The sequence below is a fragment of the Ptychodera flava genome, chromosome 16 (genome assembly GCF_041260155.1).
Source record: "Ptychodera flava strain L36383 chromosome 16, AS_Pfla_20210202, whole genome shotgun sequence".
In the NCBI taxonomy this organism is placed as follows: domain Eukaryota; kingdom Metazoa; phylum Hemichordata; class Enteropneusta; family Ptychoderidae; genus Ptychodera; species Ptychodera flava.
The window spans coordinates 122,181-141,841 of NC_091943.1; the positions used below are offsets into that span (position 1 = coordinate 122,181).

The following is a 19,661-nucleotide window of genomic DNA, read 5'->3' on the forward strand; positions in this document are numbered from 1 at the left end:
GATGAAACCACATACTTTGTCGATGTCACCCAACACCTACTAGGCCTCCTCCAAGCTAATTTGAGCGCTTGCTCTGAGCTCTGCTCTGGTTTCTGCAAAGTTCGCTCGTGAACGATCCTGTATAGAAGTTTTGTCTTTAAACACGGTCCCTCTGTGGTTTAGCTAACGCTTGTGATCATATGCAAGATACACTTAGCGACAAGTGACAGACCGATATCAGCTTATCATAGCAACAAACCATTAGAGCTACCACGTTACGCCCGCGCCCAGTCAATATATCAAACCCACCTGTAACATGTGTAACCTATAACCTTTGACCGGCGGGGAACCATGTTTTCTGTGTGCACTTCCTGTGCGTTGCAGTTTCCTTTGCTGCACATTTCCGAGAACTACAGTCGTCGTTAAGCAACACATTTGGTGAAATAATTCAGTTTTTAATGCATTGAACATGAAGAGGACTGCACTATGAGCAACACAGCCCGTCACATCGTAAGACAGCTGAAAAGCAAGGGAGTGAAAGTGCTTGCTTTTGATTTTGACGAGACGATACTGAACATTCACACTGGCGGATTTTGGACTCGAGATCCCAATCTGCTGTTGCCGCATGTACGACCATCGATGGTTTCTCTTATACAGCCAGGCATGGAGTCTGGCCTTCATGTCTGCGTTGTTACATTTTCAGGCCAGGTGTCGCTGATTCGGCACGTACTGGAGCAAAGTCTTCCGAAATCGTGGTAAGTCAACTTTACAGTGAACGCTAGCTGCAAAATTGTAGCGCTACGGTGAGGCGGTCAGTGATTTTTGGTTTTTGCGACTTCGCTCAGCTACTGGTGAGCGAAGTCGCAAAAACCAAAAATCACCGACCGCCTCACCGTAGCACTACAATTTTGCAGCTACAGTGAACGCATGTTCTACTCAGTATTAAACTGTACATACCACCATAGACATAGACTGTCTATGATACCACGGACCCTCCACAGAGAGACTGTGTTCATACTGTATGTATGATGGCAGTACCTCCAACTTCCTCCCGTGGTATAATGTCATTGTTTTGCAAGTAAAATATCTGGCTGGCGTACGTACTGCACGCGCACTATAGTATACGTCACGGTATTTGCGGTTGCAGCGATGCGTGACCGTATACTATAAACGGCTTTGCCGGCGAGGACTTCCCAACACGATGCAACTCGGATGAGTGGTGGTCTAAGGGCCACCGCAGCAACAATAGAGTAGTCTCAGAAACAGAGTAGAGTAGAGCCGTCGGCACTGACAAAACTTGGCATATATGTATCAGATAAAGATGATGAATCGGACTTTGAGTAGTGTAAATTCTCTCGTATTAGTTTCTATGTAACTTCGATAAAAATAACAACGTAATATTAATGTTAATATTGTCGTCTAGGCTGGATATTACACGTCCACTGTTCCGGACCTGTACCTCGCAGTCTTTACGTTTTTGTAAATCGACCATAAATTGGTGATGTAATTGAACTCCAGCAAATTGTTTCCCATATTGTGAAAAAGTTTCAATTCTGGCCTGACTGTCTGCGTGCGTCTGTCACTTGAATGCCTTGGGAAATCGGAAGTGCATGGGAACTGTCATTTCCAAGAATGTCTGTCACTTTTTTGCTATAGATGTCATATTTCCTTGAAGTCTGTGATTAAGTGTCATTTTCCAAGAAGTGAAGATATCATGATATGTAAAAGACCTGCGGTCATCATCACATCCTTGTTTCATCAAAATTGTTACAGCTATGTCGAGGATAGCCCTATGAGTATGGCGAGAGTGTCCGGCTTTGGCTACGCTGCCTCCCTACGTCGAGGTGGGAGGCGGCGTAGCCAAAGCCGGACACTCTCGCCATACTCGTAGGGCTATGTCGAGGACCTCTCCTCAAACACGGCTTATGCAAAGCATACACCATGACTGAGGAGAATTCCTAGATTGTGCTCACCCAAATATGTGGCTTGAGATTTATGTATAGATGTAGTTCTACATAAATAATGGCCCTAAATAATGTTCTGCCTAGTTGGTGAGTCTTAGTCAACTCAAGTCAGTTCTCTAAATAAATTGAGTAAGTACAACTTTCAAAGGAGAACAAAAGATTAATATCACATAAACAACAATATCATGCCAACAATCTCTAATAATTGTGACAACCAGGGATTGAGGATGGCTGCTTTGAAAGCATTACTGTGTAATATATCAAAAATAACACTTGATTCTCATGTGACATTTATAAAGCAAGTTTTATATAGACTTTGTAAGATATGCCTTGAAATGAGTTGCAGTTATGTGATACAGTATCACAGTGTCTCAGAGTTGTGTTTCATGGTGATATTCTTGGTGATTCAAACTTACGCTGATTGGAATGATTTTACCTAATAAATGGTTGATTAATTTGCTGTGTATACAATATTCTTCCCATTGTGCATCAGACAACTGTAACAGCTCACATTTGGTATATATGGTATTTGTATTTTGGGGCACTTTTTCCCATTTTTAGCCAAAAATCATTTTCTCCCAAAGTTCTTTTTGGATCGCTTTGAAACTTCAAACTCTTGATTCTAGGGTTGTCTTCTGTCGGATTTGTTAAAAATTTTGGTGAAATTTAATATTTGAATTTTTAGGCAATTTTTCACATTTTTGATCAAAAATCAATTTCTCAGAATTAACTGTTCTGATTGCTTTGAAACTTCATATGCATTTACCTACAGAGGCAACCTTAGTCGAGTATCTTCAAATTGTGGTGAAATTTTCATATTTGTATTTTTTTTGGCAATTTTTAGCTCACATTTGGTTATACCAATGTGAGATTATCGTATAAGCTGAAGTCGATGGCGTCTTTATGTATGTATGTATGTATGTATGTATGTATGTATGTATGTATGTATGTATGTATGTACAGTATGTCCGTCAACATCAAAAACACGCAAACCGCTGCACATTTCAGCTTGGTATTTGGTGTGTGGATTCATCCTGGGCTATAGATGGGATTTTGTTCAAATGAAGTCTGCATTGCCAAAATTATGCAAATGAGCTTACAAAATGTGAAAATGGTCAAGAATTAATATCTCGAGAACCGCTGTTTTGATTGCTTTGAAAATTTGTGTGCAAGTACCTTAGGTGAACCTTATACAGTTTTATGAATATTGTGAAGATATCCTTAATTTTGTATTTTTACTGAATTTTTTGGTGATTTTTCTCATTTTCAGTAAAAATTCTTCTTCTCTGAAACCGCCAGCCCAATTGCTCTCAAATTTGGGTTTGATCTTCCCGAGGGTGTTAAGCTTCTAATTTGTTGAAATTATGACAAAATTGGGAATATTACAATTTTGGAGCAATTTTGTCATTTTTGGTCAAAAAATCTTAAACAGTATTTTCTTTTTAAAACCCCTGGACAGACAGCTTTTGTATTTGGTACACAGACGTACAGAGATGACAATAGTTAGATATGTGAAAATTGTCCTGAAATATACAAATTTGTATTTTAAGACAATATTGTCATTTTTGGTCAAGAAAACTTGATCTCAACATTACTTGTTTGATAGCTTTGTAATTTGGTATAAAGTCCCGAGGGATGTTATTAGATAAATTTTCTGCTCAAAGTGTTGGGAAACCCCCAAATTTGTATATTTTAGGTAATTTTCTCAGTTTGTGACCTTAAATGACCTACACCAACCCAGGATATGTTGTGAGACAGTTTTGAAGGCTGTGAACATAATTTTGTCATATTTGGTATCAATTTGTAGGAAAATTTGATCCAGAAAACAAAGCTTAGTTGAATTTTTTCATTGCGGACCAATTTTTGCAACTTTTCTATGTAAGACATACAAGAACTGATGAGCAATTTGGATCCGGGATAATTCCAGATGTTGTAATCACCATCCACAGTGGAAGGCATTTCACCATCTGTAACTAACTTAAGTGCTGTTTACATTAGAATGATATCACTGATGGCATTAATTAAAAACTCCCCAAGGTTGTAAATATATTTCCTGTCATCTTGCATTATGTAATACCAAGGGATGGAACATTTGATATTCAGGAGGGGGTAGGGTCTAGAAGATTGATGAGGTAGCATTACTTTTGTACCAGATCCCTTGTACATTTTTTTACCCACTCCCACCTTTTCTTCTTATCAAACCTTCTCTGTCTATTTTTTGTTGGTGACATTTGCTTATGTATTTAGGATCTGCCTGTCCCATTGCTATAGAAGTTGGTATGCATGTTCCTAAAGATGACCTCCAGTACCTAAGTTGGAGACCTTATTTGCTTTTGTCATTCTTGTTTTTCCTGGTTTAAATATTTCTCGAATGGACCAATACAAACCAAATGTGAGCACACTGTCCTTGACGGTATTTTTCCTATTTTTGGCCAAATTTTTTTTTTCTTTGAAATCACTCATCTGATTGCTTTGAAACTTGGTATGCATGTTCCCAGGGTTAAACTTAGTTAAGTATACTGACTGTGACCTTTTACCAAATCTGAACCAAGTGTCATTGAAGCTATGTTTGTTGATTATGAAATATGCATTTAGAGAAGTAGCGCTAGTTTTTTTTTGTCAATTTCAAGGAACTAACTGTCCACATCAGGATAGCCGACAGCATTAATCTTTTTCTGTCTGTTTCAAGGAACTAATGCATCCATTTTCCAGTAAACCATGAGTTACTGTTGGGGTAAAGCCTTGAACTCTTGCCACCCCTTCTAGTTTAGGACAACATGAATTTCCCGTATTATTTCATATTCATAATCACTGTAATTGCTTAGGTGTTATGGAAGTTCTCAAGGAAAGCCTATGGTCTAGACTTCAACTCTATGAAGTTTTGTAATTGACTTTTTTCACAGCCAGTGACATACAGCACCTTATCCAACCATGATCAGTATGGCATCCAATTTGTATGAAACAATGATGCTTAGAATTGTTAATAGAAAGTCATGGATATTTTTAGTTGAGCACTATCAGCATTTGTGAGTAATATGTCTGCAAAGAAATGTTAATGCCTTCTAAAATGAAAGGGTCATGCACTGTTTCCTATCTGTAGGGTGTCAGCTTTGCTCTGTAAACATATTTCAGCCCGTTTTACAAAGCAGAATAAGGTTCACAATTTTGTACATCAAACAATTTAAAAATATTTTGCCTGAGGATTTCTTTGTATAAAGAAACTGACTATAGGAAAGTAAGCCGTAAATTTTGCGATGGCTCTGCCCCATGTTTATTTCGGTGCTCATCACTACCTTGCTTAGTGTGTTTTTATTTCACATTATATTTTGATTGGTGAGCAAGAAAGTTCTCTTTGTGTTGTGTGTATGAGATGCTCACTGGAATGTGCAAATTGAAATCATGATATCTCTTTGACCCTTTTGTAAATGTTGTCAAGGAGTCCCAGACCATAACTAAATCCATATTGCTGAAATTAATAAGCAATGTTAGCTATGTTGTAGGGAACTGTGCGTGTGCGACTTTCTTGTTTACAAACAATGTATTTTATGCATGATATCTAGATGCATCACGTCAACATAGCTGCTACATTTAATCTTATGATACTCATTGTTAACAAGCATGTTTTAAATTTCATCAATCGCCACCAAATGCTGGATACAGTATTTACATTGGTCGTAGGGGTCCCTGGCAACCATTGAGCAGAGTTCCGATGACACCCTCCCTTCAATCTCAGAGGTGTGAAAAGGCCATCATGCACATCATATGAACAACAAGAACTTTAGATGCATGAAGCTGTTTGCAGTGGATGCTTGTCATATGCTACATAGTAGGAAATTCCAAAGTTGCGCCACAAATGAATTATTTTAATCCATGGTGTACTGAGGCTAAGCCATTGAGAGGTTTGTTTAATTGCTGGTTAGTAGCAAGATTTTGAAGTCAAATCTGTCTTTAATTCGCTGCGGGTGGCCATTAAAGTACTGAGTTTTGCTGTGATAATAATACTGAGACTTACACTGTTCAATGCCCTCCAAATCGAAACTAGCATAATCATTAACTCCATTCTCTTGTTTTGTTTTTCTGTACACATCTGTAATACTTAACCCTTTGAGTACTGTAATTTTTCCCACCAAAATTTTTATGCAATATTTTACCAATTTTTGTGAATTTTTCTGTAATTTTTTTCATAATTTTGGACCAGATGGATATCACATTTCATCGGCTACAGTTTTTAGGCCGTGGGACTTATAGGTTTGGTCATGTCCGTGCGTGCGTGTGTGTGTGCGTCCGTCCGTCCATTCACGCAGATATCTAAGAGATGCCTGGAGTAATTTTGTTCAAACTTGGTACAAGGATTTTTACCTATGCCATACATATGCATGTTGATTTGTTTTACGATCCGATCCAATATGGCCGTCTGGCAGCCATTTTGTTACCTGTATTTGATGTCGGTTTGTATGTTCCACTAATGCAAATTTCTCAGTGATGCTAGGAGTGATTCCATTCAAATTTGGTACATAGATTACTCTATATGTTATACATATGCACATTGATTTTTGTTTTGATCCTGTCTAAAATGGCTGCCACCTAAGAGATGCCTGGAGTAATTTTGTTCAAACTTGGTACAAGGATTTTTACCTATGCCATACATATGCATGTTGATTTGTTTTACGATCCGATCCAATATGGCCGTCTGGCAGCCATTTTGTTACCTGTATTTGATGTCGGTTTGTATGTTCCACTAATGCAAATTTCTCAGTGATGCTAGGAGTGATTCCATTCAAATTTGGTACATAGATTACTCTATATGTTATACATATGCACATTGATTTTTGTTTTGATCCTGTCTAAAATGGCTGCCTGGCGGCCATTTTGTTTCCTATATTTGACAACTATGCGTTCGTTCACGTAAATTTCTCAGCGATGCCAGGCGCGATTGCATTGAAAGTTGGTACATATATTAATCCCTATGCATGCCAATTTTTGTAATGATTCGATCAAAAATGGCTGTGTGACGGCCGTTTTCTATCCTGTATTTGATATCCATCCACAGGCTCCCCAGGTATGATCAACAGGTGTTCCAGGATGAAATTAATGTTAATGCTGTGTCCATTCATAGGGGCTCATGAATGCAGATATCTAAGATATACCTGTGCCTATTCTGTTTTGTCCCCACGGACACTGTCCGGGGGGACTTATAGTGGTGAATATCAAGTGGGTCAGTCCGACCAAAGTCCATATGTGAAGTTTGCAGCGGGTACTTGTAGATAATGGATACATGAGGTGTGAAAAATAGTTGACAAGACCAATCTGCTACTATACAATAGATGTTTATTCTTCCTAACGTTTCGGACATACACAGACGACCTTCATCAGAGGCTGTACAGACACAGTGGAAAAAAGGGAACGAAAATTACATTTTGTTCTACTCAGACAATGAATACGATAACAAATACGCAGATATTTAGCGTATATTATGCACTGTAGAAATGTTACGGTAGCATGCAAAGTCTATGGTAGAAATGTGACTAACTGTAAAAAGGAACAAACAAAAAATGTTTCCATTTTTTTTCTGATTTTTGTTTGTGTTGATGATATTTTGCAGATTCCAAACATTGTAAAATTGTTAATATTACGATCCTTCATATTAAAGTGTTCGCTTACGAGATACGCTCGTTGCCATTCATTGCCGTTTTCAGCTATTTCATTAACTTCCTTGAATGGCAGCAAAAACTGCCGTGGGAAGTTGTATGCAAACTAGAAATACACTGTCCACCGACCAGCAACAAATCAGGCATCAGCTGGCCACCAGGCTTACAATGTACTTCCGCCTCATGACAATTGGTGATAAGACGCTATGACATCTGACAAGAGTGAAAGCACAAAAGTTAAAATTACATTACATATTTTAACTTCTTTATTTACCTACAGGAAGTGGCTTGTATATTCACTGCTGTTGCTCTTAAAATAGCATACACGTAGCTTAGTGATAGCACTGCACAGCACTGGCATCTTTAAATCCCCGTTACCCTGTTTCAACTGACAGAGGTCAAATTTTTCCGTAGAGCATTATAGGGTTGTCCCAACATGTGATGATGAAAGGGCTTAAAGCATTAACCCTGTTCAACCATAGACAGTAGATAGTCCCCCTCTACTGTCTATGGTTCAACCCAATTCACTGTAAACGGGTCCAAACTCGCCATGGATAACAATGGGTTGGGGCCAAACCATTGTGATGAAAGGGTAAAAAAATCTAGGCTGATCAGTACCAGTGTGATATCCTGTTACATTGCAGAAGTGTATTAGGGCCTGTCGGTCACTATATTCATGGATTATTTTTTCCCCCTTACAGGGCATATTATGTGACATATGTAAATGATTCACTGATGTCACACGCAGTCTTTGATCAATTTTGCTTGTACAAGTCATTGCAAACTGCCTGATGTAAATAAAGGTATCAGAGATTGATTCCTTGTTTTGGCATAAAACACATGATGATATTAAAAATTAGAATTAAAATAAGCAGCCATTTGATTATAGCAGCCATCCTGGAGTTTTATGTATTTTCCACCATTATTTTATGTTTGCCAAACACAACTTCTTCGTCCACTCCCGAAACTCATTAATATTTCTAATGTTCATCTTGTCAACACAGCTTGTTTCCATGCAGTATAAAATGTTTTTGTAAACAACAGAATCTTTATTTTTGTGCACAATATGTAAAATAATAATTGTTAAAGTAAACAGCAGAAGTTTTAATGTATATTTCATATTTGTGCCTTGGAAATGAATGATTTAAACTCTTGCTGAAACTTTCCACCAAGCAAACTTTCAACCATTGCCTTTCAAAATCCAGAATAAAAATCAGGGGTCATCGTGTAAATTTTGGTACTAGAGAAACAAATCACCCAATATTTACAGATATTTGAAGTTCAAAATGGCCGCCATCCCTGTGTTATCTTTATTGGGGGAAAATATTCAATATTTTCACAAAACTAAGCTGGTGAAAACTATTTATTCCTTAAGCTTCAAAATGAGCCACTACAAGTGGTAGGCCTGAATAATGTTGTAAAGTTTTAGAGTCCAAATATCTGTCCCCAAGGCACATTCTACCCTGTGGAAAAGAATAAGGAAATATATTTGTTCTACATATCATTATCAAAAACATTATGGAAACATTATCAAAAGTTACAGCTATGATTGTAAAATTATCATTATTTTAATTTTAGTCAACACCTTCAGAAGTCAAATTCTAATGTTACCCATGTGTCATCTAGGTTTCCATTCCATTACTAAAGTTTTTTGGCCAGCCATGGTCAGAAATAAAGTGAAGTACCGTAGTGATATTCTCATCAATAGTGTTTAAAAATGTTTGGAAATCAAGGTCAGATTGACCTATCTTCTGCATCAAGGTCAAGTTGACCTACCTGTTGCAAAACTCTTTCACCTCACTTTTCTGGAGTACAGGTTAAGGTGTACCATTGCAAGCATTGTGGTAGTTCCATGAAAAGGTGGTGAAAAGCATTTATGTGCATCTCATGTGTAGTATGTTTAGCACTTTTACTGCTATGGTTTTACCCAAACCTATTGTACTTAAAGGCCAGTGTGGATCTTTTTACAGTGGGATAAACAAGTTTAAGTACCTTCCTCTCTGAGACATCTTTTATCTGGTCATTTTCAGTGACATATCCAAAATACTGATCCGCGGAAGCACGTCAGACTGGTTGCCCGTGGAAGATATTCCGGACGCGGGAAAACTTCAACACATAGCCTCAGTGGTTGCTGAACTGACTGTCACGTACGGCGTGTCAATAGACCCAGAAGAGGTATTCCTCCTGGATGACGACAACACCAACGTGGACTCTGCCAGGGAGTTTGGACACAAAGCCTTTCTGGTCACCAAGGCTTTCAGCCATGACAAGCTGAATGACTACATCAAACAGATACAGTGACATGTTCTCTACTTATTTATGTTCTGCTATACAAAACCTGAAATGAAATACTAACTTATGAAGTCACAACCAATTATTAGAACCAAGCGGTTACTCACAACTAGACCACTGCTGCGTACTACATGTATGGTTGACATTTTAAATGAGAAACTACCCTGTACTTAAAAGAGATGTCTGGTGCCATTTGAAGGCAAAAATGCCACTTTCTGGGAGAGGGTTTGACGTATATTTACTGATTTTTCCTGATGTCAGCATGGATGAACATCATATCATGTGCAGACATGCGAAGTGGAAAAGATCTGCATCTTTTAACCATCAATGATACTGGAAGTCAAAACATTGAACTTGAAGATACGCAACTTCCTTGTCACAAAAGGGACTACGTGGTTCCCCCGAGCTAACGGCACAGAAGACAAGACATGCAAGAAACGTGTTTTATGGTCATTGCCTTTTTGAATGAAATGTACAGTGACTGTAATTAATTGCATAAACATTTCATGAAATATTGTCAAACACCAAACATGATTCAACTGTCAAAGGACACAGGACACATACCTGCTAGCAAAAGAATTCACATCGTTCATCCATTTGCACTATGGGTAATGTATATGCAAATTCGTTTGCTTTCCATTTCTGCTCTCCAGTGCATTATGGGTATATTATGACTGATAAAATGTTGCATTGTGGGTAAATGATGTTTTATGCAAATTGTATGTGCTCCCTTTGTGCATATCAATATATTTTGAGTTTATAGCTGGCCAAGGAACAGATATGCAAAATTTTTTTTTTACTCCAATGTTCAGCCAGACACTATTTGTATGTTTAAGAAATGGTAAAGATTGATTCAAACATAAGCAACTCAATATGATGTGGATTCTTTTCACTTTTAAGATGTGGAATCTTTCATCAGTTTATGATAATATTGCTTGGTTTCCATCGACAACTTTTCTGTTTATTGCACTTCTGAAATCACAGTGGTCTGTGTATAGTGTATTTGGTTCAAAGTCATCTGTTTTATTTCAAGAGCAGATATACCCTGCACTATCCAGGCGACTTTCAATGCATGCGTATTATTGTAACAACATAGAGCTTTATACTTAAACATTTATTTATCCAAGGGCACTTTGAGCTGATGCTGAGTACAATTCCTCCTTTGGGGAAACTGTGCGCAGGATACTGAAATTAAAGGAGATCATCTCGTTTAACATTTATAAGTGCTCTCTCTGTATGATTACAAAAACCGCACAAAAAGGGAAGAGCGTCAAAAACTTGCCTTATTACTGGATCTTTTAGGACTACTTACAAGTACATGTAATAGCAATCTCATTAAAATCAGATATAGAGATGGTGACATTTATGGCTTTGCTTGTCCTATGCCATTCTCTGTTTGACGCTAGTTGCCTCACTACATCCGACCCCCTGCCACAGAAGATCACGTTCAAATCTCGCTCATTGGCCAGATTAGCCAACCAATGGGTAAGAGGTTTACAACCACCACTTGTTACAGTTTGTAGGATTATACTCAGAAACACAACCTGATTGGCTCTTGCAAAATGCAAGATTTGAAAGCAATCTTCTATGATAGTGGCTCGGATGTAATGTATGGGGTGAATATCAGCTGACAACAACTGCAAAGAACGAGCAAAGGTGGAAAGTCTCCATCTCTGCATCAGGTTTTCATCAGATTGATTTTATAGTAACAGCTGACATAGGAAAGATTTACTAGAATTAACATGGAAAATGTTAATAAGGTTATTTATCATTATAATACTGAGTATCATATTACCAGTGTTTACTTTCCTAACGATTTGCTTATTTTTCATATTTTAAAGAAGGTCCAATTTTTTTTATTTCTGTAATCTCAGTGGATTTTGTAAAATGTATATTTTTTGTTTCTTGATATCCTGGGACATCATCTGGTTATGGTGAAATATTTTCTAGAATAGAGCATATATCCTGGAATCCTCATAAATATACGGAATAGTTTGATTGAAGTGTACTTTGGATATAAATAACTGCCAATTAATTGAGATTGTGAGATGTACATGTATCATAGCGTTATATATTTATATTTTGAAAGAGTCATATTTTATGATTATGTTAATTTTTTTAAACTGATAGTTTTGTTGAATTTTAGGTTATTCTTTCTTGTTATCCAAATATAAACACAAGGTTAGTAACTGTGGGTAGTAAATGATAACCTCTGAAATCTTCAGGTAGGGACTGAAAAGCTTGTTCAATTCTGTTTCCATAGTAACATAATTGATTCAACATCTTGATAGCAGATTTGTCCTTATGAATAATGTTTGCAAGTGTCTTGACAGGAGAGGTGTCGCATGGCTTTTATAGACTTTATTACATGGCAAGGCTGTGATATGAAAGAAGCTGCTACTAGATTGTTTTCCGGTATGAAAAGATAACATTACTATATTGTGTGTTGTATTCGTCAAGGCTGAGACAGCTAGCTGGAGGAGAATCAAATCTAGGTGGTGGTTAGGGTGAAATATTTGCATAATTGCATACTAATGAATCCCTCACGACAGATTCTACATATCTTGGCAGATGCAATCCACCGTTTACTTATGGTGTGATGCATATATACCAGTTTCTGACATTATTTTTCCTATACCAAGCCTCTCCTTTATTCCAATGCACCCACATTCCATTCTACAATGTACAAAGAATGTTCCAGAGAATCATAATTATACTCGAAGATCACAAAATACTTGCAAGTTGGAAAATATGCAAATCAAAAGCAACAGTTGTGATTCCTTAAGTCCATTTTTCAAAATAGACGCATCCCCACCATTCACCCTTTGTACAACTGCAAGATGGTTTAGTTCATGTGTCTCCAGTGGTAAGGTACATTCCATGAAGATAAAGCAGGGGTGATCGGTCTTTCACCTGACACTTGTGAGGTCAATTGGTTGCTGGACAGAGACTCCTGTGCACTACAGAAGAACATCTCAAAGGGATCAGCCTAAAATCTAGCCTGTCATTTTGTGTCTTTGCAAAGCCCTGAACACCATCTTTGTATTATTTGCTTGAAAAAGTTGAGAAGAAATGGTGCAATTGCAAAGGAAGAACACCAATGAAGATATGTTGAACCAATATTCTGAGTGTTTCCATGAAAATCAATCACAGATTTCAAATTTTAATAACAGGACTGACTTTCTTTATCATTTGAATTTTGTCAATATTAGTTGCACAAAATGAAAGCACAATTTTATTTGCAACCATTTACAAAATGGTTCTGACCCCAACATATCACTGTGATTTCACAATTGGAGTTCTTGCTTATGCAGGTTTTACTGTTTTGCCAAGACTAAGGAATAATGCAGTGTCACAATAAACAATTTTGTTCATCAGCATAATCCAAGGGGGCTCCATTTTCATTCACCACTGGAGGACCCCTTAGAAAACCTGATTATTTTCATAAAGCAGATTTTTGTCCACCAACTGGTTAGATTCAAGACTAGAAGTACATCTTCTGATCTTGAAACACCAGTGGCAATATTTACCAGTAATTTGAAAGATTATCATTCCAGGCGATTTTATGTAAATTTATGGTAATGCATGACCTTTGACATTTTTACAAACAATTTTGCAGTCTTATTCCGCAGTGTCTTAATTATAAACAGTAGCCTTGTTAAAGTGAACAGATTTAGTTTTACTTTCATTCCTCCCAAAAACCTGGACAGGAAAGATACCGGTACATACATATATATTTGCTCTCAAAAGACTAATTAATTAATTTAAATATGTACTTATCAGACTAATTCCATAGATTACCAGTATTTGCATGGATAGATACACAATACATGAGTGCAAAAAGTTAGAATGAATTGACGTCGAGTGGCTTGTCAGCTCTTGTTAATTCTTTGTTTTAATGACCGATTTATTGATTTGCAAATCTTATCAACTGTCAATGATTTGCAATGACATTAACAGCACACTTGATTTTCCAAAGTGTTTATGAATGCTGAGGTTTTAATTTGTGTACATGATAGAATGACAGTTGTTTCCAGTTCATGTTCATTAGATTTCCTGTCAATTTAAAGTGATTGTGTCTATGTGTCGTGTCATTGTTTCAGGCCAAATTGACGAAAGTAAAAAGTTTGTAAGCTGCAATATTTCAAATTGTCCAAGGTATATGTAACAAAATATGTGCAATGGAAAGCTTTGTAACTGTTAGTCTCCGAAACAAGATTAATTATTTAACTTTGAGAACTTCAGATGATGTGTAACGATATACCTTAGAAGATCTGAGAGAAATATTGTGTGTAAAATTTGCGTAGATACGGTAAAGATGCCTCGTGTAGCACAGTCAACTACAAGTATTGTGATGTTGTTGTGTTTGACCATGTTGTTACATTGTTACCAGTTATTATCATTGTGATGTGTCAGTTTCTAAATTTCAACAAGTTTTCAGTCGTATCTTTCATTAGGTTGTGTCGCTAATTAGTAATATTCTTGTCATAATTCATTGCCCACGGTACACATAGACTTGCAAAGGTGTATGTCAACTTGGTGACAAATATTTTTGGTATGTGAAATGTTAATTGGTGACCCACCTTGGCAGCTGTTGGCCTACTTAAAGTAGATGAGAGTCTTTGCAACAAATTGGTTACACTGTATTTTTTAAATTTGTTGAAAAGCTTTCCAGAGTGTTATATATTAACACCACAGACACTAGTACTTTCTATGTACCATTTGGAGTTTTGGTTAGGGGTAGGGTTAGGGTCAGTGTGAGGTGAGATCTTGTCCAGGATGTAACAATCCTACATGTAGAACTTTGTAAAAAGCTACTTAATGAGTGGCACCATTCCCAAAAGCAATACGCAACCATACATTTATATGGAAATATATATTTGCTACTTACTATGATATCATACTGTACTTTCACTTGCATTTATATTGAAATTTTGAGTATTATAATAATGCATATGTAATGTTGCATTTTCTTTCCTTTCTCTGTACAAGTACAAAGTTCATAAGAACCTGGCTGCATTCCAATTAAATGTTTAATCTGTATTGTGTATATACGGAAGACAGAGGGATATTTTTATTGCTTTGATTGATGTATCGTACCATAGACGCTCGAGGGTCTATGATCGTACATGCAGGAGAATTGCATTTGAAAATTAAAAAAACCTCAAACCATTTGAATTGGAATGCTTCTCTGAAAATGCTGCTGTAAAGTTTAAATAAACGCAAAGTACTATAATGTCGACCCTTACAAATCAAAAAATTGTCAGAAAATCTGGAACACAAATGTGAGAAGTCAACAACATCTACTAGTTAATGATAGATTAAAATCCCCAATTTGTTCTTTACAGTATCAGCGCGTACAAAACATAATTTTAGGAGTCAAGATATTTGTGTCTGTACATGTGTGAGCATGATTTCAAAACTGTCAGAATACCGCCCTTGCATCAGCAATAAAGCTGGTCTGAGAACTGGTATCGATATGAAGGGCTGACTGTATTTTGTACTTAAAATGTCTTTGGAATTGACTAGACAGTCTGTTTCACCAACTTTGATAATCCCTGTCCTTAAAGTCTGCCTGTGACGTGCTTTGTAAAGGGACAGTAGCTGTAACTTTAGGTCATGTTTTCATTCTTTTGTAGTGGAAAACTAGAACTTCCAATCCAAAAAGCTTAAAAGCTTTTTTAAATACAAAATATCAGCCTTGCAAACACATCACTTTGTGTAAAATATACAATGTCATAATTTGCAAATGAATTCTGGTCAGGACTTAAAATTCAGTTGTCAGAGGCAACATGACAAATTGCTCACATACAGGCTGCATTGACAAAATGTACCCTAGACATTTCAACATGATCATAGGGGTAGATCAAGAAAGTGTATTTTACAAACACAATTTAAATAATGGAAAATGCCGGTACATGGAAATTACAGCTAATGGAGATTTAACATTGAAGTCAATAATGATCAACTTTGGATGTAGCGTAGATTTAACATTTAGATCAATAATAATTAACTTTAGATAAAGCAAGAAATACCGTACATTTCTTAATAAATCACAGGGGTTAATTTATTTAGTAAGTATACAAAAATCAAAATGAAAGCTAATCTTTACTACTTCTTTTCCCACTGTATCAAAAATCACAACAAGGAAAAAAACTCAATGGTTGGCTAATTCAACTCTTGTACCTTGCCAGCAGCCAATAAAAAAATTTCCTTTCAATTGATCTTTGGCCAATCGAATGTACATCCTCTTTTATGCAGCATAGGTATGTCTTGCCATGGTTGACTTGATTATTTAGCAATAATAAATTCATGTATTTGTCAGTGCTGTCACCAATTTGTACAAATGCTTTTATATTAATTAGGTTTTTCACCTATCTACTTTGGCTAAATACTGTTTGACAGAGGGATTACAGTCGCTGAGCTCAATCTTCTTGCAGCAAAATTATTTGCAGCTGATTGTGGTATTTTGTAACCCAAACCCGTTAGACACTTACTTGTGATGTACTTGTTATGCCAGTATGTATACTACTGCTTTTGATAGTGGAGTGAAACTTACCAATGTTTGACCTTTGACCTGAGTATGCTGCTTGAAACTCATCTTTGCCTTAAGTGTTCATATAACTGCCTCCACCCAGTAAAGATGGGGGTGTGGCTTGTTTTTGTGTGTACCGTGAGACATTTTCCAATGTTTTCTTGTCTTTGAACAAACAAAATGTTTTTAACTGTTTTGATGGGCAAAAGTGCAGTCAAATGTTTACTTATCTGTTTTATGATATACATGTCACAGTACAATAAATTACCCACAATTCAAATTGATATGTACACACGACATTAAAATTTTTATAACTTTTTCAGTTCTGCCTGAAAGCAATAATATAAAACCTCTAGATACTTGATTAATTATATCTATTGGAAGTACGATCAGATATTTCAGTATAAATTTCAAAGAAACCATTAAATAACGGTAAAAGTCACATTCTGCAGGTACTACAAATGCCATACTTTTAGGCAGCAAGTTATGACAAACTGAAGGGGTCATTCTCTGAGGAAACTTAGCATGCAAATTTCTGTTGTCTTTCTGTTTGGAAAAAATCAATATCCTTTTGTTTCATAAAATAGGTGCAACTAGTCTCCCTACTTTCCATTACTTTATGCTGTATGGCTGAAGACACAATCAGTGGAAAATTTTACAAAAATGCTACCTCCTCTCTCAATCAAGCATACTTTTCTAAATCATTTAAAATGGGAATTGAGAAGAATGGTGTCCTCAAAAGTACGATTTCAGAATTTAAAAAACTAGTCTGTGAATTTGGCTACACATGGGAGACACAGTAGATTTCACTGAGGAGTTTCCGTGTGTACAAATCATGATGAATTATGGGAAATCTTCAGTACTGTGCATGTGTCTGATATACGTATGTAGTTCAAACATTGAAGCCCATGAAGATGTTGAAGAGCTGTGATGACACAAAACACTGACTGATTATGGCCACCCACCGATATGTTGGTATTTGGCTGGTTCAGCTGGTTCTTAGTTTTTAGCTCCGCTGTCAGCGACGCGGAGCTTATCAAATAGGTTGATTATCCGTCATCGTCCGTCGTCCGTCCGTCGTCCGTCGTCGTCCGTCAACAATTGCCTTCTCCTCTGAAACCACAAGTCGAATTGCTTTGAAATTTTATATGCAGTTCACTTGGGGTGACCTCACTTCAGTTTGTTCAAATCATGGTGAAATTTGCATATTTGTATTTTTGGGGCATTTTTTGGTGTTTTTGGTAAAAAAATCTTCTTCTCTGAAACCGCTTGTCCGATTGCTTTGAAATTTGATATGCAGTTTGCTTAGGGTGACTTAAATCAGATTTGTTAAAATGGTGGTGAAATTTGCATATTTGTATTTTTAAGGCAATTTTTGTCATTTTTGGTAAAAAAATCTTTAAAAATCTTCTTCAAAACTACCAGTCAGATAGCTTTTATATTTGGTACATATGTCCCTAGGGATGATCTATTTCAGATTTGTTCAAATTGTGCAGAAATATGCAAATTTGCATTTTTAAGGCAATTTTTGCGATTTTTGGTCAAAAAATGTATTTCTCAAAAAGTACTGGTCTGACAGTTTTGAAATTTGGTATACAGGTTTCTATAGATGAACTAAGTAATATATATTGAATTTCTGATGAAATGTGTAATTTTGTATTTTTTGGGCAATTTTTGCCATTTTTGGTCAAACAATGTGTATTTCCAAAACTACTCACCTGATAGCTTTGAAATTCGGTATACAGGTTCCTACAGATGAACTAACTGATATTTATGGAAACAATGATGAAATCTGCAATTTTGTAATTTTGGGGCAATTTTTGCCATTTTTGGTCCAAAAATGTGTTCCTCAAAAAGTATTGGTCTGATAGCTTTGAAATTTGGTGTACAGGTTTCTACAGATAAGCTTAGTAATACATATTGAATTTCTGATGAAATCTGTAATTTTGTATTTTTTGGGCAATTTTTGCCATTTTTGGTCAAAAAATGTGTATTTCCAAAACTACTTATCTGATAGCTTTGAAATTTGGTATACAGGTTTCCATAGATGAAGTAAATGATATTTATTGAAATAATGATGACATCTGCAATTTTGAATTTTAGGGCAATTTTTCTCATTTTTGGTCAAAAAATGCGTTTCTCAAAAAGTACTGGTCTAACAGCTTTGAAATTTGGTATACAGGTTTCTATATATGAACTAAGTGTGATATTTTGAAATTATGATGAAATCTGCAATTTTTATTTTTGGGGGCAATTGTTGCCATTTTTGGTCAGAATGTTTTATTCTCAAAAAACTACTCATCAGATAGCTTTGGTTGACATGTTCTTAGGGATGATCGAATGTGATATATTCAAAGTATGATGAAATCTTCAATTTTGTATTTTTGCAGCTTGTTTTAGCCACTTTTTTCTGGCCACTGCATTGAGTTACCAAAGATTTCCACCTTCTTCATCAACATGTGTCAAAAATAGTTATTATGTACAGAAACACAGCGGAGCTATATCGGCCGCTAGGTCGCTTGTCTGAAATTCTGTCACCCTCTCATTGAAGGTATTTAAGAAGACCCATCACAGGGACAAGCCCGCATCTAACAGTAGACTTCTGAAAGATTCTCTGTGACATTTGAGCAGTTCCCTGTGGATGGATGTGAGGGTTTGACTCTATGTTATGATACATTGCTTTATACAGAGTATTTGCCAGAATGTGAAGCGAACTGTTGATTACTCTACATTGGAGCAAAGTTTCAAAAATGTTTTATGTTGTATATTGTATGGTATGCATTGTCACTGTTGATAAATGTTTTCCTTATGTATCTCATTTTTAAAGCTGTTGAAACTACAATTCAGTGTTGTAACTCTTGTGTTGTATGGAACTCAGAAGTTGTTTTTTCAATGTTACTATGGATGGATGTATACTATTTTTCAATGTAGCTCTTACAATTAGAAAATTGGTGAATGTCATGTCAGATTTTTGTCATGCAGAAAAATAAAATTGGAACAACTTGTAAAGAAAATGAGTGTCTCTCAAATGTTTTTATACCCAGTCAGTTTTTATTTTTGAGATTACACTGATAAAGCAAAATGCAAGAATTTACTGGAATTATGATTCTGAACAATTCAGAATAAACAATTATGCAAAGGCAAATCTACCATTTTAGAAAGAGAAGGGAACTCTTTGCAGAATGATTACGTAGCAGCAATATTGTAAATGTACAGTACCTCATTTTGTTTAACCTTTTGACC

General features: G+C 36.2%; 1 protein-coding gene across 1 annotated transcript; it reads left to right on the forward strand.

The window, feature by feature from the left end:
- Nucleotides 1-307: 307 nt before the first annotated feature.
- LOC139152435 (uncharacterized) lies at nt 308-19,432 on the forward strand. The gene is made up of 2 exons (XM_070725541.1): nt 308-734; nt 9,622-19,432. Exons 1-2 carry the CDS (start codon nt 466-468, stop codon nt 9,890-9,892), a joined length of 540 nt encoding a protein of 179 aa, XP_070581642.1. The 5' UTR covers nt 308-465; the 3' UTR covers nt 9,893-19,432.
- Nucleotides 19,433-19,661: the final 229 nt, after the last annotated feature.